Raw genomic sequence first — 26,579 nt, forward strand, 5'->3', positions numbered from 1 at the left:
GGGCGGGGCCTCCCCTCACGGGAGGCGGGAAATGCCCTCAGGGGAGGCGGGACACGGACCCGTCACGGGACATGATTTTTCTGAGTTTACGCCCATTCTGGGGCTTTGAAACTTATTTTTAAAAACATCTATTTATTTATCTACACACTTAAATCTGTTTTACTCCTTCCTGCCAGGAGTCAGCAGCTTCCTCTCTGCAAAGCCCTCCCCATCCACACGCAATATAAAGCCTGATTTTTACGTCCTCTCTAATTTGGCGTCTCTAAAATAATGGAGTAGAGAAAGCAAAAATGTAAGGTGAAGCTCTACATGTGAAAAGTCCTTCCTTAATGTTACCTGGTTAATGCTGGTTGTAAAACCCAGGGATAATCCCAGGGGTCTGCCTGATGCTGTGGCGATCCTTGCCCGGACACTGCAAATTGTGTGTGATGAGTTATGACCATAATTTCCTTCACATATCTGACCTGTGTATTTCTCAAAAATAGATCACAAAAAAAAAATTAAATACCAAAAGTTGTGCAAAGCACATTAAAAGCAGTCAGTGTTCTAGCACAGAAGACATGCTGGGAAGCAAGGGCAACTACGAGGGCAACACATCTTGGGACTGAACTGAAAAGCGTTTTAATGCAAAGATAGATTTAGCCTGTGAAACAGTCATCAGAATTTACTGCAAATCTGCTTTTTGAGTTGATCTTCCACTGGATGCTGCCTGGAAATCTTCCTGTGCGCTGCTGTAAGGCTCTGGGAATTAGTGTGGGATCGTATTTTACCCATGTCTCTTCACTGCAGAGTCATACTGTTTTAATTTAAAGCTTATTACAGATTGCCCGTTTTTATGAAGGGTAAACTGGAAACAAATAATTATTTATGTCATAGGTCAGGGCTATGGTTTGGGTTGTAGAAATATTTTCCAACTGTGTGGCCATTAATGTTTGGCATTGTCCCTTAGCTGCAATTCCTTATTATTATTATTGGTTGATTTAAAAGAATACAAATGATGCAGTTTTTGTTTATAGGGTGTATAATGTATTTTGATTTTCTTTTTAGCTTTTTTTTTTCGTAACTTTTTTATCTAGCAGCGTTTTCAGGAAAACTGTGCGTAAGGAGCCATAACCTGAAATTAGAGTAAGAACATGGACAAAAGGATTAAAAAGTAAATATCTGCTTGAAACCAACACTTGAACCAAATACAGTGTGTGCCGAAGCAATGCGTTAATGTCGCTATCTGGGAAGGAAATGGCTTTAAGGAACACGAAATGTATTGAACTGTGCGGGAGGGGAGGCTCAGGTGGGTTGGGGACATATTATATCCACGCTCTGATCTGCAGGGGGGTGCTCCTTAAAAAACGGGCTCAATTTTGATGGATTTGCCGGTTCTTTGGGGCAGGGCGCGGCCGGGGGCGGGGCAGAGCGGGGCGGGCGGGGCGCGATGGCGGCCGAGCTGCGGGAGGCGCTGGAGCGGCGGCTGCGGGACCTGGGCATCGCCACCGTCACCGCCGAGCACCCCCAGGTACGGAGCCTCCTGAAAACCCGGCTATAAACTCTGCCATGCCAGCGGGGCACAGCGGTATCAGGGCGGGATGCGGTTCTGCCCCCGCGGCTTTAGCAGAAGTATCAGTGAGGAAGTTCGCGCAGGGCCTGGCACAATGGCTGGGGACGTTTTTTGGTCGCTTTGACTCTGCCTCCAGATCCGCCCCCTTTCCCCCGTAGTCTGAGAGGCGGCTTGCCCATTTATTTTCCCTGAAGTCGGCGGCATCCAAGATGCTTCCCAAACTTCTGCTCGCTCCCATTTACAAGCCACGTCATTCCCCGTGTGTGGAGCCGCAAACGGGAGCGCTCCCAGCGCTGCCTTTAGAGCGAGGCATTGCTGCACACACGAGACAGAAACGATTCTGAAAGTGTGCCGGAGCAGTTCGTCACATTTTATTCGTGTTCTGTTAAAATTCCTTCATAAAAGGGTACAGCTTTTAGGCCGAGTAGAACATTCAGCATTTTCTAAATATTTAACAAAAGATACCTGCCAGCACACGACTGGGAGTCTAATGGGATACAGAGTCTGACACCGCACTGCTGCCGATTTCCAGGTGTTCACTGTTGAGGAAATGATGCCCCACGTCCAACACATGAAAGGAGCTCACAGTAAAAACCTGTTTCTTAAAGACAAAAAGAAGAAAGGGTTCTGGCTGGTGACTGTCCTGCACGACAGGCAGGTCAATCTGAACGAACTGGGTAAAAAGCTGGGCCTTGGAAGCGGAAACCTCAGGTTTGCTGACGAGAACGCCATGCTGGACAAGCTGCGAGTGGGTCAGGGCTGTGCCACGCCGCTCGCCCTCTTCTGTGACCAGGGAGATGTGAGGCTGGTGCTGGACGCTGCCCTGCTCCAAGGGGGCCATGAAAAGGTCTATTTCCATCCAATGACAAATTCTGCAACCATGGGCTTAAGCCCCGACGACTTCCTGAAGTTTGTGAGATCAACAGGCCACGAGCCCATCATCGTACACTTCGATGAAGACATTAAGTAGAGGAAGTTCATTTTTCTACTGCTACTCATAGATTTTTGTAGAGCAAAACTGGTGAAAAATCTCATTACAAATAAAACTTTTAAAAAAATGGCTTACTCCTTTTTCATTTGTTTCAGTTATGTAAATTTGTAGCATATAATCTGGTGAGAAAAAAAATACTGCCTTTCAGTTATTAGAAGGTTAACAGTGTTCTTAAAAAGACATTTTGCAATCTACCACTAAGTAGCTAGTAAGTAGAAAAGGCATTATTTAAATACTACTACAGTCTTTATCAGTAAATGGATAAAATTAGAATTTCCCAGGCATGGGACTGGCCTTGAAGGTTTAAACTTGACATTACAAGGAAAGAACAAATTCCAAGTTGTAGGACCTGTCAGTACCCCCAGGACAGAGTGACTGTCCCTGCACCCATTTATATCTTACTACACATTGCTTTCTTTTTATTCTTTTTACCTAAAAAACCTATACTACAGGAAATGCACTTGATTGTCATTTTTCAATCAATCATGGTGTGCTGAAGACAGAAGCAGCAGAAATTCCCTCAAGTGCAGTAAACACCCCCTGGCAATGAGCACCCCCAAAGCCAAAGCCAGGGGAGCAGTGAGTGAGGGATGGAATCTGAGGGTGATGGGGGTGAAGGCTTTAGGATGCAGCCCAAGGAAAGTGTCAGTACAAACAAAGCCTCCAGGGCAAGAGCATCAGCATGAACTGAAACCAAAACTACAGGAGCACAAATGAAAAACATGGAAAAGGATTTGTGATCTTGGGTGAATGAACAATTACTATTAACTGAGTAGGAAAAATCATCATCTACAGTAAGGCAAGTTCCTTCACTCACAGCCCTACCACGTTTCATTCATCTGGAAGGATCTGGCACCTTTCTTGGAGCTCTGAGTGACAGAACCCTTCACCATCCAGCAGTTCCAGTTCTCCAGCTCTGACAGACACAAACCAACCCCATCTATCCTGGCAGGCATGTCCAGTGGGAAAGAAGTGACCAAAAATGCTGCAGCTGTAGGAAGAGCACTAGAGAGATGTCCAGATCCATGAGATTTTACAGAAGGGAACATCTGGTATTTAGGAATACTAGGCAGATGAATGAGCTGGACTGACAGATGCACCACTAAATTAGCTCCACATTGATACATTAGGACGTGTCTTTAAATCTAATATTTATCTTCCTCTCTCCCTGCCATTCACTCTCCCTCCCCCTTAAAGTTTTATTTATTGTGGTACCCCTAAATCCCTTAGCACTTCAAAAACAAAAGAATATTAGATTTGACTTGCCAAGGTTTTTAAATGTGGAATGTTTGAAATGTGACAAATTGTTTGAAGGACGTGCACAATCCTGGAATCTGCACTGCCTAAAGTGTGACTAACTTCATCCTCAGAAGGGATCCTGAGACTCATCTCAGCAAAAATAACTACCAGGCTTCAAATACTACACCTGGCTAATCTAGAATGATTTCTTTTTGTATTTACTTATGAAATCAGTCTCTTTTTTTTTAATAGTATCAAAATAGAGTACAGTTAAAAGCTACCCAGCTCTACACAAATCACACAGAACAAACTACACATGGTCCAGAAAAATTCTGCTACAGTTTTATCAGTTTCCTTCCAGAAGAAATACTCACTGCACAATCACCACGACACCAATACCCTTCCAGTAACATCAGTTTCCAGAAAAAAGTGTGTATAAATATACACACACACAAAATAAGAATAAAAATTATTTGGTTTGGCATTTTAATAACATCATTAATAAATGTATACAATGGCAAACATTAAAAAAATCAATATGTAAAGGAAATTACAGTTTTAAATAAGAGCTTTTTAAGTTCTGATTCACACCTCGGTACATTCCTTTAAGGCAGTTTTATTAATATCAAAGCATTATTTACATATACATCATCAGCTACCCCTAAAAATCACACATGAGCTCCCTTTGTTAGGCTGCATCATGTCCCGGACAAAATTTAGAAATAATGATAATAACAATAGGTGCTGGGAATGTTACTAAATCCTCAGAGACTATCAGAAAAGCAAATAGAACACACACATTGTATGGCATGAGAACCTCCTCTGTGACCTGGAACTGGCAGTGCTGGGGTTGGCATTCCTGGGGTACAAAGCTGCCACGTGCATCCCTGGCATTGGGAGCAGCAGGAACTGAAGCTGCTCCCAGGGCAAATTTGGTTTTTTGCATTTCCCTTGAAGGGCACAGAGTGGGAAGGTGAAGAAAGGAAGAAGGGGAACTGGCAGAGCACAGAGAGCCACCTGACTGCTCCGGTGCCAAGGCAAAGCAAAGCAAAGCAGCTTGAGAGGAGCTGAGCTGGCCAGTGGAGCAGGAGGATCCCTGTGTGAGGAAAGGGCACGTCCAGCTGTGCTGAGGGCACTGACACTGCCCAGCAGGGCTCCACACACAGCAGGGTGTGCCAGAGTCATGGCAGTGACAGTGCCAGACACAGGCACCCAGCTGGGACCCTGGCACCATTTGGCACTGCAGTCTCCACCTCCTGGGTCAAGAGCATTTTTCTGTAACAGCAATGTGACAAAGGGCTCTGGCTGGGGGTTTGAGATGCTCTCTGTCAGCAGAGATTGAGGAGAACCCAGGTCCTGAAATGAGCTTGAACTCAGTCATTCCGAGTGAAGAGAGATTTTCCTGATCTTTATGGCCTTTGAATTGTCTGTCATACCCGCTATGCCCTCAGTACAGATCTTTTAGCCCATTTCATCCCAAAGAAAATTTCAGAAGAAACTAATTTTCAAGAAAACAAACAGAAAATCTCCCCTTCTAAAGCTTATTGTGCATGCCTCTTTTTTCCCCGTTTTGAGAAGATTTCAAGCTTTTGAATGCTTTCAACTGCCTTCAGCAGGGGGCCCACCTTCTGAGGAAGCTGCAGGTGACACTGTGCACCTCCTGCTGGACACTCGGAGGTGACACAGGGAACTCAGCCCCTCACACGAGGAACAGGAATGTGCTTACTGGCTTTAATAAAATAGAACAACTCGTTTTGGGTCTCAGTTCCCATCATCTTCCTCTGAGCTCGCTGCAAATCTTTCCAGACAAATATATGCGACCACCAAATGTACCAATAATGTTTGTTGACTTTAATATAAATCAATAATGAACAAAATGTATCTAGTAAAAGATAACCTTAGAGGGAACTGATTGTAAAATGCTTATGATATTATTTACATTTCTTTTTGCCATCAAGAAACCTCCTAAGCCACAATCAGCTCATGTCAAAAGACAAACAGTAAAAAAAAAAAAAAAAATTAGTCAATACACAAACATTGTAAGACAGTCTTATTCTGGAAATGGCATTTGTGGAAAACAGCCTTGTATTAAAATAAAAGTTATAGAAAAACCATACCCGACAATTTCCTGTCAGAAACATCTGAACATACATATGCAGAGTAACTGGGGAATGTGAAAAACACAAAGGACAAACAATGTCTCTATAATACCATTATCCCATGACTCCCACTTCTGTTAGTTACCAAGCTTTTCCATGGATGTAAACAAATTCTTCTCTTGCAGTATGCAACAAAAATCAGCATAAACTTTCTTAAGAGCAATTTCATGCAGATTATGCTAACCAAATAAGGCAGTGAAGTGCCAGTAGCTGTGAGGTTTTTGTATCTGTATATACAGTCCATTTCAACAAAATTCTACAGCATTTCCTTTAGATTTACAGACGTAAATAGAAACTGCTAGCTTTGGGGGGGTTTGGCTAATTATTAGCAGAAGCTTAAGCAAATCAGTGGCTAATTTCAAAAACAGAAGATGAAAGAAGTTTTGTTTTGTTTTTTTTTTTTTATTTTTTCCCCTGGAGTAATTCTTGAGACCTTAAAATCCTCGGTCCTTAGGGAGATGAGAACTGTCCTTTATTCAGTAGATCTTAACAGTGCAATGTGCAATAATTCCTAAGACCATCTACACATTTTCGGCAGTAGACTCCAGTAGAGCTCCTTGATTCAAGGAAGGAAGGAAGGTAGGTAGGTAGGTTTTTATTTCTTGCCTGCTCTAGTCACGAAGAATGTAAAAAATTCCCTTAATTTTTTATTAATGATTCCTACAGTCGCTGTCTTGTTACTTCAGATATAAAGGCTTCACACTGAGATACTGAAGGACACTTTTCTCTCTGTGTTCAGTCGAAAGGCAGAAAGAGAAAAGAGTGTAAGAAAAAGCTTCAAGTGTAGAGGCACAACACACAGAGTTCAGTCACTAACAGCACTAACAGCATGCACCAAAGGGGCTCAGGGAAGTCGAGAAGAGGACAGAACACCAAAACCAAGCTTTATAACAAGACAGATTCCGTGGGGTACTGAATACTCTGAGTTTTGTTCAACGCTTCCTTCAGATTTACCTGTCCCTGTCTAAAAAACTGACTACAGTATTACTTCTTAATGGGATTTCTTTGAACTTTCTTCTTCAGGAGATTGGAAAGCTAAAGCTAAATGTCATTTTTACAGGCAAAAGGCTGAGCAGGACGAGGTTCCCTGTCTCTGGAAGAAGCTCTGCAGAGCCACAGGCCCCAGGCTAACGGGTGAGCGCGAGAGAAGCCAGGGAAGCAAGCAGGATTTACATCTGGTTAATGCAATGTGCTCTGGGGCTGGGATGGAATGCTGTTAGTTTGTTGTAAATGAAATTCATCTCATTTACAGGTTGGGCAGGAAACTCACCACTTGGCCCACAGCTCAGGTAGTGGGTAATAGAATTAGGAGCTTTGTTGCTCCCTAGACCTGCTTTTTGAATTTCTGCTTTCTGGGATAGCTTCCACATCTGCAGAGAAAAGCATTTCAGGTTATTCATTGTGTTTATCAGGACATGAAAAAACCCCTCATGCATTAAAACACATTCTACTCATTAGGAGAGCAAAAGGATACATGAACACTTCCTGGTTGTTTTTAGGAGGAAAGGACAGAGGAGAGGGACAGAAGAAACTCACTGCAAGTGCCTGCTCAGCTGCACTCACTGCCATCCATCTCAGCACTTACAGCAGCCAGGTGTTATTCCTAAAGCCACAGTCAGATACTCATCACCTTTAGCTACACCAACCCTACATTTCTGCATCAATGGAGATAAAAAGCAATAATGAGGTGCAATCACAGCTGACTGGCCCTGGCAGAGAACTTCTTTCACTGTGTTTTGACCTGCTGCACACCGACAGGAACGTTCACATTCAGCTCCACAAAGCACAGAACTGTCTTGGCATGCAACAGCCTGAACATGCAAAATGCAGATCTGAACTCACCAGTCACTGAAAGCAAAGCATCAAGCAAGCCCTGAGCCAGGCAAACCTCAACTGTGAGCAAATGGCTGAGCTGAACAACAAAACCTCTCTGGGCAGCAGCCACATATTTAGTGTTTATCAGTATCATGCAAAGCCCTAACTCAGCACTGCCCAAGGCAGCAGGAACAGGGAATGAGCAAGGGCTCCATCCTGCCATGCACATGGCCCTGAGGAGCAGCAGGGATTGGGAATGGAAAGAATTCCATGGAACCTTCCCCTACTTGAACAGAGACAGACATCCACAAACATCCAAAATGTGAAGGAGAAAAAAGATCCTTCTGTCCATGACAACATTTTTTTTTCATACATAACAAGCAAATGTTGACAAGACATTATTCAGAGCCATTAAACACTCTCTTGCAGAACATTCTGCTGCTGCTGAACTCAGTGGAACAAGTTCACTCCTCAGAACTCAGAACTGAAATGCAATTCCTTGCAAATTTACAAATCAGAGCAGAGTGCCTCGAGCTGGACAAGGTCAGTGTCTCCAGCTCCAGCAGACTGCAGACACTGGTGCTCCAGGACACTCCTGCCTGGCCATTCCAAGGCCCTTGGGGTTTAGGAGGGAAGCTGAGGACAATACTGGAAGTTTTTGTAGGTGTGACTGTCTAAGAACCTAAGCAAGAGGAGGAGGCAACAGCACACCCAAGGTTTCTGCAGCCAGAGCTGACCTAAAGCAGCTGCACACCTTGTTCTGAGCAGTGGCTCTGCAGGGCACAGGAAGAAAAGCCAGAGCCTGGCAGCTCAGGGTGAGTTTGTATTAAGGGCTCTATAGGATTGTAATTCTTTAAACAACCTGCAAAACGCTTTGTGCACACATCACTTGGGACGCTGGTGCTCCTCACCTCCAACCTAATCCCAACACAAATACACATGGAGAGAAGTCAAACCCAAGACTAGAACACTGCTCTTGCTCTGTGAGAGTAAACATGTGTGAAACTGAGATGATACAGCTCAGATTTCTCATTATTTGGCTGCTGAGATAGCTCCAGAGGGAACACAGCAATAACTGACTGTGCCCAGTGCTGGGGGAATGAGAGATTTATCAGCCCAATAACAACAAGTGGTGCAGACCTGGGGAAGGACTGTGCCACATCCTCCAACCAACATTTTATTCTCCACACACATTCAGTGTCCTCCCCTTGCTCCTGAACTGCAGGGCTTCCCATCCCAAACAAAACAGAGCCCTGCCAGACTCCCACATGGGCTATCTGCTGCTCTTCCTTGGGAGCTATGGATTCACTGCCCCTCCCTAATTAAGCACGAAGGAATTCAAAGTTCAGCCCACACAGTGGTTCTGTGACTGCCACAAAACTGCTGGCAGAATAAATGCAATTGTACAAAACAGAATGTGACACTTGTTTTCAATATATATTTTCAATTTTAATTATTTTTCCTCTAGCTATACTGTCATTCCAATTTTTTGTAACTGCCATAACCAATGTTCTCTTGCAAAGAAGTGCTCATGTCCAAAGCCTAGTGTAATTATAGCTCAAATCTGATACAATTTTAAACTCTCTTTGAATTTACCATTGAGAAGTTCCAAGCATGTGCAGAGACAGTGGCACATTAACTAATTACTTTTCAACATTTCTCTTCAGCTGCTCATCTGGAATTTAAGGAGTTTTTTGCTGAAGTATTCATATCCTCCCATAACCTTGCAAGCAACTTTGTTATTTTTTCCTTTATTTAACTGTATTAACTTAACATTTTCTGATTTTGTTACACCAATTGTTTTCTATTACATCAGTGGTACTTCCATTGAAAAGAAAAAATTAATTTCCACCATACTCAAGACAGTTTTTTATTCCTATGCATCACAAGGAGCCTGTTATTTGACCCCTGATAAAACCAAACACTTCACCACAACTGTACCCACGACTGGAAAGACAACGCAGACCAAGGGGAAAAGGTGGAAAAGGTCATTTTTTCATGACAAGTGCTGTGCATCATACAACTATTTATCACCTCTTTGTAAGAATTCTCATTTCTGTTCAGGATTATGAATGGTCTGTGTGTTTATTACTCAGTATGGACAGTAATTAATATTTACTGTGCAAACTAGAGGCACTGAATTACTTAGATTACTGGGCACTTGTTCCTTGTGCATTTATGCCATGACACAGCATAAATGAAAAGGCTAAGAAGACATTGAGATATCTCCAAATGCTTCTTTCCATTAATACCCCATTTTTGAAAGAAGAAAAAAAAGGGTTTTTTCCCTCTAGGTAGATATTCAGTGTATTACTGAGAGCCCAGAGAGCTCGAGCTCCCCTGCCAGTGCTGTCCTTGTCCCAGGAATGCTGCTCCCTGCGCCGTCCCGGGCATGCGCTCGCTTTAACATGCAGCAGTAACCAACAGGAAAACACCAAAATATTTGCAATGCATGACAAATAAAAATAGAGCTTGTATTATAAAGGCATGCAAAATATACACAGTGCAATTAATGGTTCATGCAGGCTTTGGTGGGGTTACAATTCCACATTCAAACATGCCACAGAGTCCACAGGGAACAACCACCCCGCGGATAAACAGCAATGATTCCTTCATTGGAGGGAAGTTTCCTCTGTCATCCAGTGGACATGGAGAACACCTTTATGGCATGTTAGACATAAATATTTAATAATACAGCTTTCCTTCATACACAGCCATACTCATACCACAGGGTCTGGTTATCTTCTGAGACCAGCAGCGGGGACTGGGCCTGGCCGGGGCCGGGGGCAGGGACAGGGTCCCCGGTCAGAGCTGCCCGTGGCTCACCCTGGGCCTTTGGAGCAGCACAAGGCTGCTCCTGGCTCCTCAGCACTGACCTGAACGCTGACACGTTTGCCTGCTCAGCTGCCTTGGAGGTGGATCTCAGGGGCAACCCACTGATATTGCTGACTAACTCGGTGTTGAGGGACAGGAAGGGCTGGGGCGCAGCGAAGGAGCCTGCACTGCCACTCCCAGCCCCGCTGGCTTTATCCCAGAACGCGCCCGCGCTCGGCAAAGTCCTCTCCCGGCCGCCTGGCCTTTCCATCCTGGAAGGCTTGGCCGGCTCAGGGTTACCTCCTACAGGGCGCGCTGCGAGCGGGGGAGCCGCCTCTCCCTGCGGGCCGCGCTCCCCCCGGGCAGGCCCACCGGGAACGCAAGGAGAGGACACCCGCAGAGCCGAGTACTCACTGGAGCCGGGCGGAGCACTCCTGTCGGCCGGGGCCGGGGCCGCATCCACGGGCACGGGCGGCCTACTGTCCTTAGACAAGAAATCATGGATGCTTGTCCTTCGGGTGCTGCCTTCTGCCGTGGAAATGACGCTGCTGGCACGAGGTAAGGTGGCGTAGGGGTTGCAGTCCCTGGATTGTCGCTGGGTCACCGTCGCTTGGATCTTTTCCTTCACGGAGCGGGGCTTCCCCTGGGCGCCCGAGCTGAATTTGATGGGAGAGCTGCTGAAGTAGAGATCCTCAGCCTTCCTGAGGCCGGGCCTCACCAGCTGCTCTGCTTTGAGGGATCGTCCGTCTGAGAAATCCCCCGTGGTTCTGACACTCAGGGATCTCACGATCCCACAGCCAGCTGCCGGCTGCTTCCGCAGCTTCTCCCTCCCTGCCAGCTCCGCAGACTCGGACAAGCTCCTCATCACTTCATCTAAAAGGTTCTCCTCACTTGCAGACTTCATCTGTAAAAACAGAAAATGTAAGTTTCTAAACTGCAATTTTTACCTTTTCTTAAGCAATTTTTGTGGACATAAGTGAACAATTCTACAAAGATTTGGTTTTTTTTAAATTTCTCATCTCTAAAAGCAGTATTACACATTTTAAACATATTAAACATGATACATACTAAACATTAAACATGATACATACTTAGGCATCTTCTGCGCAGTTTACAAAAAAAGAGTTTAGGTGAATAATATTCAGACTCAGTGAAGAAAGACTGCAGTTGTTTTCAAAATGGTACCAGAGACAACTGGGGAAGAATTAAGCTAAAGGAATTAGGGAAATGCTCTGGCAGAAGACTGGAAAGCTTGAAACCCTTCCACCCAGAATGGCTCTGTGAGGCTATGAAAGGGGCTCTGGGATTGGTGAACAGCAGCAGACCTGGCTTGATGACTTAGGTGGGTTTTTTATTTCATATTGCCAGAAGAGCATTGTCTAGTGCTTAAAACCCAAAAATCCTTCTCAGGGAGACCACAAGTGAGAGCCATGTTAAGTATCTAACCAAAAAATGCAGAATCTTCTCCAGATCTGCGTCACCTGCCCCAGACAACCCTGGATCCACACCCCTGAGAGGCCCCAGTCACAGTGACTGGCTGGCTTTATCCTACAGCATGATATCCTACAGGAGTTTGGGCAGATCTGCTCAAGAACCTGGAATTCCAGCAGAGATGAGGTGATTTGAGGCTTCTTAGAAACTGTCACTGATTCACAAAAACATTCCCTTCATCTTACTCCTGTCAGATTTCAGTGAGCTCCAAGGTCACTTTTGGTTTCCCAGTGCTGTTAAGAAGATGAAACTGGAGCAGACAGGAGTCTCCTCAGGGAATGAAGTCAAACATCTTCCTTGTGCTTGACACAGGACAGATGTGACAGCAGCTGCTGCTGGACTGGAGGAAGAAGAGTGAATCCACTCTGCACATCTCTGTCAGTACAGGCTGAGCTTCCTACCCAAGCCAGGGACCACAGAGGGACAAACTGCAATACTCCACACATTTCCTGCTGGAGAAATCAGACAGTGCCTGTGGGTCTGTCACACCTCTCAGTGCAGGTGTGACCCACAGCTCCAAGAAATCTTCCAGGACTTCTACTCACTGTGCATGGCATTAACTCTGAGCCCCCAGACAGGGCTCTGTGCAGGTAAATCCTCTCCCACTGACCTCACTGGAGTTACTCTTGTTGCTCTCCTCCAGGAACTGCTGCAGGGTGACCACTTCACTGCCAGGGGAGCCCGTTTTGGGGGCTTTGCTGTGGCTCTCGGGTGTCCTGTGCTGGAGCACGGGGCTGGACCTGGTGTGGCCCTTCAGGTACTGGATGGGGCTGCTGCTGCTGCTGGACCAGGCCTCGTGCTCCTGGAGCAGGCTGAACTCCCCACTGCTGTGGCTCTGGGGCCTGCTCTGGCTGGGCACTGCACCTGCTTTGGGGAAGGCAGGAGGTATTTCCATCAGGAACACACCACGGAGCTGTAAACCTGTATAACCCCACTGAAACCTGGAATGTTACCAGCTTCAGTTAGCATTCATTCTATTTAAAAGACTAAAAAAAGCCCAGTTGTTATTTTTTACTCTGTAAAATTACACTCCCTTGACTCCTTGACTTACCTTTTGCAGCTCTTCAGACATGGCATGATTTTTTTTTTAAAATAAAAACTACCTTTCACTTATAATCTGGGCCTCCACCTACATAATAACATATTCCAACAGGTTAAAGAGACATCTCCACTCTTATTCAGCATCACTGAGAGGCATGGGGTAATTAAATGTCAAAGGAAACACAAAGGACTGAATGGAAATAAAATGTTTTCTCCAACAAGAACTACTCAGGAATGCTGCTTCTCCAATAATTCCTGCTGTTACTCCTAGTTTGTTACAACTGGCACCTGCAGGAAGCACATGGTGTTAGATACAAAATAAATTCCACAACACCAGTTCATTTTATTTGTCAGGAACTATGAATTGCTTAAAAAAATACTGATGGATAATCAAGTATTTTCAGCTTCATGTCACTCCTAAGAAATGAAATGAAGTTTGAACCAAGATAAATTGTTTCCAGTGGAAATGCCTAAACCTGTACAGACACTGGGGCAAGGAGGATCTCAAGGGATCTTTTACAGAAGGGAGCAATTGAACAGATATAAAATAAACTATTAGAAATATTCAGCTAGCATTCATTCCTAAATTTCCAGACAAACAGACACCATTTAAGAGATGCAAGCCATGAATATTAAATGAAATCTTGAGCTGGCAGTGCTCTAGTCTAGTCTGCACAACAGTCTCCAGCTAAAAAAGCCACGAGATACAAAAAAACATCGGGGTCTTAATACATGAAATTTAGAGAATACTGATAAAACCAGGAATAATAACAATTTATTAAAACCAAAATATAAAGGCTTCTAGCATGAATCACATGTGCTGTTTTGTGCAGTTGTACAGCACACAGCTCACAGCAGCAGTGCAGTGCAGGAGGATGCTTGGAGTAAAAAAAAAAAGGAGCAACTTCTCAGCTTAAAAAGCTTTTAAAGTACTTTGGGGGGGAATTCTTATTTTTCTTATTATAACAATGCTATCCAGGTTAGGTTTGATTTAAAACAGTTGGTAACTTAAAAACTAACACCACCTTTGTAATATTTACTAAAACCATAAAAACCCTGTGCTTCTAATCTGGGGAAAGAAGGCTGTGAAACACTCGAGGAAGCACAGGCTGTGCTGTGCAGTGGGAGGTGTTTGAACCTCTACAGATGATCTTAGAGAGAAAAGAATGGAAATGAAGCACGGATGTGAATTCACCCCCAGCATACCTTTGACTTCATGGAGTGAAGCATTGTTATTGCTATTGCTAGTGGATGTCCTGCCACTATCAAGGCTGGCTGGTCTGGAAGCTGAATGGAAAATTAGGAGACACCATGATGAACAACATTTTAGCAGAGGACACTGCACCTTCACATTCTGCTGCCAGAATGCTCAGAGGATCATGCACGACCTCCCAGGCTGAGCATGCCCATGGGAACAAAGTGGTTTCTTACAGATCAGAAAGCGAAGGAATTTCCAGGCGGTCCAAGAGGACACTTTGGAAAAGGGCACTACAGGAATAGCGAGGTACAGAGGAGAGGAAAAGAGAAAGAGTCCAGTTTAGAATCGGAACTGAGAGGGGAAGCAGGGCTCACACGGGGGCATGCAGGGGCTGCTGTGGTCAGGGCACTTACAACAGATCTGACAGGGAACCCTGCACAGGGCTGGGAGGCCACGCACAGGAGGAGCAAGAGCATCTGCACAGATAAAGTCCTGTACTCCTAAGCCAATACAAGGGAAATGCACTGTTAGTAGCCTCCAAAACGTCTGCTGCTTGTACTCGCTGTAAATGTTTACAGTACAGTTAAAGCTCCACTTCTATTAATAGCCTATTTTTCACTTCAAAGCTTTGCTTGAAGGAACACATAATGATTTTATAAACTACAGTACATGGCAAATTTGGGATTCACTGAAAACTAAACATTGAAAGGCCAGATTAGGACTTGATTTTTTAAGATTGAAATGCTAACTTCCTTTATTTACTATCAACTTAAAATGGAAGTGAAAACATTTTCCCACTAAAAGGGAAAATGTTTTGATCCTGTTCAGATGCACTTCACAAATACTTTCTACCAGAGATACAGAACATCTGTCTGATGTAGTAGTTAAAGAGAGAAAGGAGAATCTGAAGAAATGATACATTAGAGAGATATGAAAATCAGAGAGAGCATGCTCATTGCAATGATGCCATTCACTGTATTTTCACAAATTCATTAACATTCACATCATATATCCTTAATTCATTTAATGAAAGCTCACATCTTACCATGAACTCTTGATCCTGTACTAGAATCATCACTAATACCTTGTGGACTTACATCTTCAAAGGATGTAGTATCTACACACAGAGACATAAAGGAAGATGTAAAATAAAATAAAGTGGAAAGATTATTAAAATACTTATCATTGGTAAAACGGCAAAAATTAAAGTATTTTTCAATGCAATCAATTTTTACTTAGGAAACATTCTATAGGAAAAACCTAGAAACATTTTATGACTGCAGTTATTAAACCAGTCCATTATCTTAGTACTGCAACTCGATCATTAAGATTGGAAAACTTAAAACATTAACTCAAACCAATATTTACATAATTACATCAGGGTGCAAAAAGCTTCTACCTATACCTTTATTATTTAGCAACTGCTTGGATCTGAAGCCTGTGGAGGAGTTGACAGTGGCAAAGTTGATAGCTGTAGTAGAGAAGGCCATAGCTCCCAATTCCTTCCTCCTTTTACCCGTGGATATATCATCAGGACCCTCCAGATGCTCAGAACTACCTGTCCATTGTCCTCCTGCCAGGACCATGGACTGCACCAGGTCATTCATGGCTGGGATGCAAATGAAAGCAAATGATCAGCGTGGGCACCGTACCCGCTGGGGTTGTTAATTTGCATTGCAAAGGTCGGACAGTTTTCTAAGCATTAAAGCGCCCGCAGCAGCAGCAGCAGCAGCAGGCGGCAGAGCAAACCACACCCCGGGTACCGCATGCAACAGGCTCGGCAGGAGGGAGGGAGGCAGGGAGGGGATCGGGGCTCCTGAGCCCGGGGAGGGGCCCAAAACGGGGGTGGCAGGGATCGCCATGCGCCAGGTGCTGTTAGAGGCTCTGCCAGCCGCTTGCCGTGAGAAAATGGGATGGATGAGCGGGGACAAAACGGGCACGGGTGCTCAGCCAACGGAGTGCCGGCGCTGCCGCGGGATCCTTGTACAGTGCAGGTTACTGCAGGCACACTGGGGTTTACAGAGCAACACAGAGAGGATCTGAAAAATACCACAGCTGATGATATTCACCTTTACTTCCCCAAACTCGAGAAAACTGTCCACCCCTCATTAGAAAACAAAACGAAACAAAAGAAATCAATGCAGCATTCTGGCAACGAGAACTGATGAACGAGCTCGCAGAGTGACAGACCACCAGAGAGCCTTGCACAATCTCCTACACTTGCTTTAAACAAAAAAAAAAATAAAATTACAGTGACTTCTGAACAAAAGGCTTATGAAACGTGTCATTTCAAAGTATTTCCGTTAACACAGTGCACTGTAAATTCATATACACATGGGGCCATGTGTATATAGACAGCTATGTATACAAATATATGCAGTCACAAGGCACTGAATAGATTATATGCATGTGCATGGCTACGTGTGTGTGCACAGCTGCACACACATAAAGTATTCAGTGCCAAAGTTGTTTTTTTTAAAAAAAAAAAAGGGAGGGGGGGGATAAAAAGTAAAAAGAAAAAGCTCCAGCTCCTTGTACTGTAGCAGGACTTGCACATTGCAAAAGAGGAGGAAAAATAGAGCGCAGTCCAGGGAGAGGTTAGTGAAAAATTAGTAACGGAAGCCAGTGTAGCCATTGAGAAGAAGCTGAACTGTCATAAAGTCTTACACATGGAGCGACGGTAGAAGGCCTTCATTTTGTCTTTTTCCTTCGGTCTGTTCCTCAAAAAGGGCAGTCTTTTCAGTGCACCCACTTTTATGTCATAGCATGAGGAAAAACGGAAACAGGGAAATGAAAGAAAAAAAGGGAGAAGAACAGATGGAAGTTAAATGTTGAAACTAAGGACAGAAATGAATGTCTGAGTTTAAGCTAGGTATGCTATGCTAAAAGCTATCATTCTCCTGCTTCTGGGTGATAATGAAATATGAAAGTACACTGAAACAGGAAAACTTCCATAGATCACTCAGAAATGCACTGAAAATTACAGTGCAGAGGATAATACAGTTTGAAGCTCTTGAAAAAATAAATGTAACTTCTTTGCAGGTGATTACAGGAATTGACCACTATGTAATCTTTACTGTGAAAAACAGCATTTTTTTTTTTGAACAAAAAGAAAAATGTGAAGCAAAAAAAGCTGAAAATGAAAGCAACTCTAAGTACAATTTCTATGTTAAAATATGTTCACATTGTTATTATTTTTGGGGGTTAATAAGTTCTGTAATGCTTTGCCTGCAAATCTAAGAGGACACAGTCTATTATCAGTCTTCAGTTCTTCCATTCTGTGCTCAATAATAACTTTGGTCATCTACTGTCTCATAGAAAACCTGCAAGGGCCTTCTGATCAATATAACTTGTGGGCAGTATTTTGGTAAAACACTAAAATCAATCTGCTTCAAATGTGCAAGTATTTTAGCTGAAAAAACACCAAAGGAAAAAAAAAACCCAAAACAGCAAAAGAAAATCCAAATGTGAGTGTTGCTGTAACGTTTTGGGAGGGCCCAAGGAAAACCGAGTTAAATTCTACCAGGAGAATTACAGAGTTAAAATTACAAATAGTATTAAAAGAGGGAGGAGGGGGAAGTCACGAGTTAATCTTGTCCTTGGAGTCAGGAACTCTGCATTAGGAACTGCTGCCCTGCCTGGGGTCAGTCTGGGGGCTGATGCCAGGCCCAGGAGCCACCATGGAAAGATCCAGAAGGGGACAGGGGATGGGATTGCCCAAAGTGGTGATTTCTGCAGCGACGGCAGCAGCTCTGCTTTCTGCAAGGTCTGCCAGACCAGGCTGTGCCTGCTTTGTGTCTGCAGCCCCTTTTGGGAGGGGTGCCCTGCTCCCCCAGCCCGGCACACAGCAGTTCTGCCTACAGAGCAGTGCATATATATCATAGGTACATTTACAAGTGCACATGAGCTACCCTGGCACTGAAACATTCCCTGTTCCTGCCTCTCCACCAGCTCTTCCCATGCCTGCACCCACAGGAACAGGTTCACAAACCAATCCAACCACAGAGGTCATTCTGCTCCCTCTCTTTGTCATCAAGACAACCAACACAGGAGAAAAAGAATTCCTCTGTGACTTCTGTAATCCTTCACAGACAAAATAACTCATCCTCCTGTCATCCTTTATGGAAGATAACTGACTCCTCTTCACTAAAAACTCCTTAATTTTATTAAAAAGTAATCAGAGGATGCTCAAGAGCAGTTTCAGCCATCTGTCCTTCCTGTCCATTAACACAGATCCCCTCCAACAGGGCTGATTTATGGCTCTCTGTGCCCACCAGGAAACTCCCCTGCAACCACTGATGTCCTGCAAACCCTGCATCTACAGGCAAAATGCTTGGAGGGGAAACTGTGTCAGTAATATCTGCACAGAATTCACCTCAGAACACGTCCTGGAATAGAAATACTAATAATTAACCCTGGGATGGCAGAGCTACAGCAGAAATCAACTGTTCTTTTTAGTATTCCATGAACACCTTCTTGCTTTCTGAGCTGAGAATGAATGATGAGTGTTGCAGAGTTCCTCAAGTGAGCAGGAAACATTGCATTTTGTAACTCTCCTGCTTGCCTGAAATCCTCTGGGGAATTCTGTACTAAAATCCTGACTTGTTTTGGTTCATGCACAGAAGAAAATATGATGCAAAAATCTTCAAAATGTCTCAGTACTGGGAGCCCAGAACATTCCTTTTATTCCCTCTGTGACATGGCATACCTGCTACTGGTGTTCTAGTAGAGATGACAGTTTGCTAACAGCCCTAATTCCTTGGGAATTTATTAATTTCATGGAATGGCTAAAGTAGAAGCCAGTAAAGCATATCTGTACTTCTCCACAGAAAACAAGGATCCCCTCTGCCTGCCTTGGGTTTTGTCTGGAAAAGCTCAAACAGCCCCATCCAGAGGAAAAGCCCTGCACAGCGTCAGGTCCACGGCACTCACCTGATCCTGAGGGTGTCAATGGGAATTTGTGGGCAGTTCCTGGGAACAAGGAGCCATGAGAAGCCAAGGTGAAGCCCTGCAGTCAGGAGCACACCCTTCCTGCAGGACTAACCTGTGCTGGGACAGCAAAAGCCCTGCAGGCACCCCCTCCTTCCCACAGGGATCAGACACAGGCCCTGGCCACGCTGTGGCACCTCAGGTGGTGTTCTCTGAGAACAGGGTCACCTGATTTTTGTGCCAAGAGCACCTTTCCCAGGGAGATACCAGCTCACCTGGAAACATTTGCATGAGAAAGTGGCCTGTGGTGGAAAAACACAATCTCCATCAGCACCCACAAAAGAGGAAAAAAACTACAGATGTCACACACAGCAAACACTTCAGAAATCAGTATCTCTGACAGGGAATGGGGGTGTGAGCCCTGCATATCCTGGAGATCTCTGTGTCTGATCCTCAGCCCTGCAGCTCAAACATTGCTGGTTTGTGCCAGGCAAGGTGAGCTCCTCAAGGGCACTCAGGACATTTCACCCCACTGGAACCAGCTCCTTGCCAGCTGCTGGAGGTCAGGGAGGCACAGAGCTCCTCCAGAGCCAGAGCTGCCCTCAGCCAGCACAGGGAGCTCCAGCCCTGGCTGCACTCACACCTTTGCTCCCTCCTGTAGCTCCTGCAGCGGAAGCTGCCACTGCCAAACTGCTTCCCATGGAAAAGAAAGGACTCAAATTCCAGGATTCAGGACTTACAGTCACTCTAGGAGCAGAAGAAGAAGACTGCAAAATGTGCACCATCACCAGCATGGTCACACTGAGAGATTCTCTCTGCTTTGTGAGGCACAAATTGTCTCAGATCTCTGCCTCAGAGCTGAGCTGGCACAAAATGCATCCGAATTCTCTCCAAAACTCTGGTTTCCATGGCGACATGTGTAATGGAGGAAGGTCAGGATCCGGAATTAGATCAGCCCTTCCAGTTTGTGGATAAATACACTGGGATTAAGGGGAACATGAGCAAGGTCCATGGAGTAGAAAATTAATGAGGTCTGAACAGCTCCAAACCCCTTTTGAGGCTCAGGCACCGCAAGCGCAGCCGTGGCTCCCCAGCAGGGTAACTGCACACTACAAGGTCCCAAGGATCATGCAAAGAAAACTGTCACACAACAGCCCTTCCAGAACATGACACTGCTGACACAGATGCAGATGGGCTGAACCACAGCGTGCACACTCCCAGCTCCCACTGACACACGGCCACGACAGCTCCAGTCACTCCCCAGTTCCACACCACTCACGGTTTGGATGTAAAAGCAACAGTTGCTTTTTAGAAAAAAAGTTTAAAAGTACCTGGTTTGATGCTTACACTGAAAAAGGCTGAGCTCCCCAAAGGGGTAAGTTAGTAACAAAAGTGCTAAAATGTACCCTTGAACTATTTTCTTCAGTTATTAAAAAATACAGATTTGATTTTAACTTTTCCTGAAATAGCATTTTTTAGGATGCTTTAAACTTTGACTAAGCTTCTGCAAGAAGCACAGAAGGAAAAAAACCCACATCCTAATGGCTGTAATAATTCACAGCTGGCACAAACCCCAGACCTGCTGTCTTTTGAAACCCAATACATGAAATTTAAAAGTAGTAGTGCAAACACTGGAAGTGACTGTTAATGCACATGGATTCTGATGCTTTTACATGCACAGCCAAAATGCTTTTGGTGCACAGCTATTAAGCAGAACCATTACATCCTGATAACTTGGCTGTAACTACCTCTCAAGTTGTGAGAAACTGGGCAGTTTATGATTCATGCCAAAAGTGAAGAACAAAAGACACAGATAATAAATAATAATAAACAGAATCTGGCCTTATATATCCTAATGGAGGCACTCTAATGGGATGGCTATCAAATCTTTCAAGGTCAGCAAATCTGGAATATTCCATCTAATCACACTCCTGTAGGTCCTCATTCTCTCTCTCAACCACTTAACTCCAATTTCAGGACCAGTAACAATTCCTGTGTTTTTAACAGGCTGTGTTTCTACATTAACACTCCCTGTTGTATATCCAAATTTCACTGTTGGCTTTGTGAGAAAACCCCAAATTTCACAGTTGGTTTTTTGCTGGGGGAACACCTTCAGACAGAAGGTGTTTTTAGCAACTCAAGGATGTTTTAGCACAGCCACAGCTTGGAAAACACTTCCAAGACAAGGGGAAAGAGTCATGCTGGGACAAGAGGGAGAAACAAAAAGGGTCCTTGTGGTGACACCTGACATTCTATCCCAAATCCTGCTCGCCTGACCCAGTCCCAGCGCCTGCTTCATCTCACCCAGGCACTGCGAGTGTACTTTAACACTTGCATTTTGAGATACAGAAATGCTCAAAACTAGCTCTGCTCAAACACTTCGGGGAGTGTGCAAGAAGTTCTGCCCTTAATAAATAAATTCAGGCTTCATTCCTACAGACACAGAAACGATCTTTACAAACCCTCCACAACACGCAGCCGTTTCCACCATCTAGCCAAGGTTTATTCAGGGACCGAAGCGGTCTGCAGTACTCACTGCTACTCTTTTTGGTGCCCAGGGTCTGCCCATCCTCCAGGGAGTTGGAGCCCACGGAGGAGCTGTCCTGGCTGTCCTGGTGGGGCAGCTGCAGGAATCCCTCGCTGGACTCGGAGCGCGTGGGCGTCAGCGTCACCGACTTGAGGCGCTCGCGGTTCCCGTCCTTCTTGGACTTGATCAGCTTCCTCATCTTCAGCGTGATCCAGTTGCCCCTTCTGTCAGCAAAACCACAGCACAGTCACTGCATTTACACCACACTGCCTAGGCCTGCAGAGCCAACTGATTTCTGTGCAAGGCAGACGTGATCCTGCTCCCATGAATGCAATGGAATCTCAGTTTTCAGCGGGAACAGAACAGGCCTGCCATGCTTTAGAGCTGGTTTATTTTACACCATGTTTGTTCAGCAGTACCTTCTTGGTGGAGATGGCTCATAGAATTTATACTGATCCATTATCTTCTCCTCCAGTTTCTCCTTCTGCCGCCTCAATTCGTTTAGTTTGTCACTGCAAACAGAAATTAATGATAATTTATGCTTCAAAAACATACACAGGATGCGTGGGCAGCACATTCCTCAGGGAGTCTGTTATCTGACAATTGCCACCTTTTGTGTGGAATTCTCACATAACCCCTGGTTCTTATTGAAAAAGCAAGAGATACTGCAAACAATCAGCCTTAGGCTTAACTTCATGATATAAAATGGAATAAAATTCCATTTGCCTTTTTTACACATTCCTCCTTTTTTAAATAAAGTGCTCTATCATTTAGATAAGCACATTTTCTCTTCTCTCAAGTCCACTAAGGTTTAGACTACAAATCTGAAAATTAATCTACAATGTATACAGACTCATGTATGAATATTATCAATCTACAAAGACAGTGATTACAAATCTAAACTTTGCCAGTAGGAGAATGAGAAATACATATCAGTTTTATTCCTTATTTCCATCATCAGTAATGAACACAGTTGCCCTGATCCTTCAGCACTACAAATATAATGTTGATATTTTGAGTTATCTGTTTTACATTTATCATTGAAATTCTTATTTTAAAGAGAAACATTTCAGAAGCATCACATGTCTTAAATTCTGCATTTAACAGAAACTTTTTTAGAAAAATGCAGGTATTGGTGTCACTGCCCTTATCACAGTGACTTTCTTGTTTTCACAACTCACATGTACTGCCTTTGCTCTACATGGAACAGATCCTTGCTTTCCATGTTCTGCTCCAGTAATGTTCTGTTCTGCAGCATTAAGGTCTGGATTTGATCCAGCAGGTGTCTGTTTTCCTCCTCCAGGTTTCCTTTCAGTTGGCTGAGCAGCTGTTAAAACAGAGGAAATTGCCCATGCATTTATGTGTGAGTGTATTTTATACACAGATAATGAGATTATCAAGTAAATTTAAGTCTACGCAGGGGTTCTTAAATCAAACTCAAAATGAAATCACAAAGCAACTGATAAAAGCCTCTTTGATGCTTTAAATAATTTAAAGCAGTTTCCCTAATATGAGCCTGAGATTGTGTATTGCCTGTACAGCAGGCAAATTAATTAGTCTTTGGATCCACTTCATTATCTATAAATGACTGATACTCCAGCACTCCATATGATTTTAGGAACCCATAAATACAGTTATAAAAATATTCCAGTGATTCCAGCTATTACAAACAGCACAATTCCCACATACCTCACACTGATTATTCAGCTTTGTTGATGTAATATCCAGTTGCTGGTACTGTTCTTTGAGTTTGGAAAACTCAGCTTCCAACCGTGTTTGCTCCAGTTTGGAATTGTTCAACAATGTTTTCAGATTCTTGTGGTCAGTCTGCAGCACCTCATTCTCCCTCAGGAGCTGAGTGTATGTGTGAGAGAGCCTGGGATGCAAAGACACCATCAGAGAGCGCTGGAAATGAATTTGTTACCCACACTCCCTCTGAAACATGACATTTCCAACTACTCCATAAAATATACACACAAATTCTTTGCTGTCACATACTCTAAGCTGTCCCAGCCTCATTTTCCTAGTTCTGCCTTTGAGCCAAGCACTGCTCTCTGTGTGTTTAAATACAAAGCAGCATCTCTGTGTCACAGCTGGATTTAAGATGCCACTTCTCAGAATAAAAGAATCCCACAAAACAGCCAGGATTTCCTGCCCACACAGAACAGGAATGGCCCAAACTTTGGCAGCCATGGAGGTTACACATTTCCTGGGCTCCCTTTGTCCCTTCTGGGCCCTGCCATGCCCCTTTGTCCCACATGTCCCCTCAGGATATAATGATTATTTTTGTGGGATCATGAATATTTGAAATAGCAGCATTAGGTGTTGAAGAAATGTGAAGAACACCACCCTTGTTCAGGCTGTGCGCTCAGGTGCCAGAATTCTCTTTACCTTTCATTTTCATCCCGAAGCTTTTTATATTCTGCTGCCACAGTTTCATGTTTCTCACTTTGCTGCAGCATTTTGTCCTGCTCTGTCTTGAGAACCTTCTCCAGCTCTTCCAGCTGCACTTTCTGTTTCAGCAACTGGTTGTACCTGCAAAGAGAATACAACTGGTAGTACCTGCAAAGAGAATACAACTGACTGTACCTGAAAAGACAATACAACTGACTGTACCTGCAAAGAGAATACAACTGGTAGTACCTGCAAAGAGAATACAACTGACTGTACCTGAAAAGACAATTCCTTTTGTGGAATGACCAAAAAAAAAAAGGGATTTTGATGAAATGGCCTCTGTTAAAGTCGTATCTAGTGATTGAGTGATGCTGATTTTATTCATTCTATCATTTTATTAGAAAGCTATGGAAGCCCAGGGCACAGGGAATATTTCCCTGTCTGCTCTGGGGTGTCCTGACCCTCAGGGCAGCACTGACTTTGACCCTCATTCATGGAGAAAGTTTCCTAGAGTTCAAGATAGACTAGAATCCACAAAAGAGTGAAATAGATTATAGAGAGCAGTGTAGGGGTATCACTTGGTGAAAAATTTAGGTTTTGGGATTTTTAGTGCGTTGTGGAAATAGATTATAGAGAGCAGTGTAGGGGTATCACTTGGTGAAAAATTTAGGTTTTGGGATTTTTAGTGCGTTGTGGATGGAAGCAAGGTGGAGGGCACAGGGAGTCATCCTGGCCTTCTTCTTCCTTCTTCTTCATGGGTTTGGGTGGCATTTTGTAATTGGGCAGAAAAGTTCCATTGTGGGCTCTTTGGCATCAGTTATTGGGTTAAAAGGAAAATAATCCAGGTGTCAGCTCTTAATTGGACAGTTCAGTCTTAAAAGACCTTGGAACAGAGATTGTTGGCCATTTTGTGCCTTCTAATGAAAAGCTGCCCAACTCACAGCAGTGAGACTGTTTTACTGATAACAAATAATAAACACTGGGGTCTGAACATGAAACACCATCTCAAGTGCCTTCATGCAGACCCAGAGAAACCCACAACAGGTACCCCCACAGACAGCCATTCCTACTGAACGCTTTTCCTGCGTCCTTACCTGTCCTCCAAGTCCTTGTGCTCCACCTCCAGGTTCTTGTGGGCGGCCTTGAGGCTGCCGTGCTTGGCGATCAGGGACTCGTACTCGGCGGCCTGGCGCTCGTGCAGCTGCTCCAGGCGCTCGTGGTCCTTGAGCAGGGCCTCGTAGAGCCCCTTCAGGTCCTCGCGCTCCTTCAGCGCCGCCTCGTTCTCGCTCTCCAGGGCCGACTGCTGGATCAGCAGCTGCGCGTTCTGGTTCATCAGCGACGTGCTCTGCGAGTTCAGCGTCGAGTTCTCAACCTGCAGCCACACACAGCAGCACTCGCGGTTATTCCATCTCCCACCTCCCAAACACTGCCTGGGTTCAACCCTTCTCACCCTCTGCTTGTTCCATTGGCAACCATTGTGTTTGTAGGGAATGCCCCGACGAAGGCAGGAATGATGCATCTGACCCCATGTTCTCAGAAGGCTAATTTATTATGTCATTATTGTATATTATTGTATATTATTATTATTATTACTATATCATACTCTAATATTACAATATCAATAACATTAACATACTATATTAGTATTATAATATACCGTATTATTATATTCTATAACATACCGTATTATTATCAGTCAGCTGAATGTGTATATATGGTATATTCTATAATATACCATATTATGATATTATTATTATCATATTATATTTTTAGTAATAAATATTATGTCATAATAATATTGTCATATTATATTACAATATCAATAATATTAACATATTATATTAATATTATCATATAATATTTTTGTATTCTATTATTATCATACTATATTATCATGTTATAACAATGTCACTATATTAATAATATTAATATGTTATACTGATATTATAATATATAATGTTATTATTATACTAACATTATAATATATAATGTTATTATTATAATATTATATTAAAGAATACTATGCAATACTAAAGAATACAGAAAAGCTACTCAGTGAATGCTAAAAAGATAATAATGAAAAAAAAGATAATAATGAAAACTCCTGACACTTTCCAGAGTCCTGACACAGCTTGGCCCCGATTGGCCAATGAGGGAAAACAACTCCCAGCAGAATGCAATGGAACAATCACCTGTGGGTCAACAATCTCCAAACACATTCCACATCTGCACAGCACAGGAGAAGCAAATGAGATAAGAATTGTTTTCCTTTTCTCTGAGGATTCTCAGCTTCCTAGGAGGAAAATTCTGGGAGAAGGAATTTTTTCAGACAACCTTTTCTTACATCCCAGGAGACAGCTCCAATTCAAAATGTTCCAGGAGTATTTCTTAGCAGAAAGCATTGAAGCATGTGATTGAATTGACTGGGA

The 26,579-nt window shown here is 43.8% G+C and overlaps 2 protein-coding genes across 20 annotated transcripts in view; one reads left to right on the forward strand and one right to left on the reverse strand.

Annotated features, from left to right (window-relative positions):
• The first annotated feature begins 1,410 nt into the window (after positions 1-1,410).
• Positions 1,411-2,522, forward strand: LOC135446151 (prolyl-tRNA synthetase associated domain-containing protein 1-like). The gene is made up of 2 exons (XM_064709720.1): positions 1,411-1,510; positions 2,085-2,522. Exons 1-2 carry the CDS (start codon positions 1,430-1,432, stop codon positions 2,520-2,522), a joined length of 519 nt encoding a protein of 172 aa, XP_064565790.1. The 5' UTR covers positions 1,411-1,429.
• CCDC88A (coiled-coil domain containing 88A) overlaps positions 1,900-26,579 on the reverse strand; it is a 74,396-nt gene continuing 49,716 nt past the window's right edge. For 4 of the 19 annotated variants that reach the window (XM_064709700.1, XM_064709701.1, XM_064709698.1 and 1 more), the window contains 14 exons: positions 25,245-25,522; positions 24,148-24,291; positions 23,446-23,632; positions 22,938-23,083; positions 22,176-22,268; positions 21,766-21,980; positions 16,968-17,051; positions 15,706-15,909; positions 15,346-15,417; positions 14,714-14,800; positions 14,534-14,590; positions 14,309-14,389; positions 12,672-12,928; positions 7,318-11,474 (listed from right to left, as the gene is read on the reverse strand). In XM_064709700.1, coding sequence (XP_064565770.1) covers positions 10,461-11,474; positions 12,672-12,928; positions 14,309-14,389; positions 14,534-14,590; positions 14,714-14,800; positions 15,346-15,417; positions 15,706-15,909; positions 16,968-17,051; positions 21,766-21,980; positions 22,176-22,268; positions 22,938-23,083; positions 23,446-23,632; positions 24,148-24,291; positions 25,245-25,522 — 2,919 coding nt within the window. In that variant the 3' untranslated portion in view covers positions 7,318-10,460. The other 15 variants (XM_064709717.1, XM_064709715.1, XM_064709708.1 and 12 more) reach the window with 13 other exon arrangements.

This window comes from Zonotrichia leucophrys, chromosome 3 (genome assembly GCF_028769735.1).
Source record: "Zonotrichia leucophrys gambelii isolate GWCS_2022_RI chromosome 3, RI_Zleu_2.0, whole genome shotgun sequence".
Classification (NCBI taxonomy): domain Eukaryota; kingdom Metazoa; phylum Chordata; class Aves; order Passeriformes; family Passerellidae; genus Zonotrichia; species Zonotrichia leucophrys.

Coding starts and splice junctions, on each gene's coding strand:
- LOC135446151 (XM_064709720.1), top strand. CDS start 1,430: ATGGCGGCCGAGCTGCGGGAGGCGCTGGAGCGGCGGCTGCGGGACCTG. Junction 1,511..2,084: donor TCACCGCCGAGCACCCCCAG/GTACGGAGCCTC, acceptor GCCGATTTCCAG/GTGTTCACTGTTGAGGAAAT.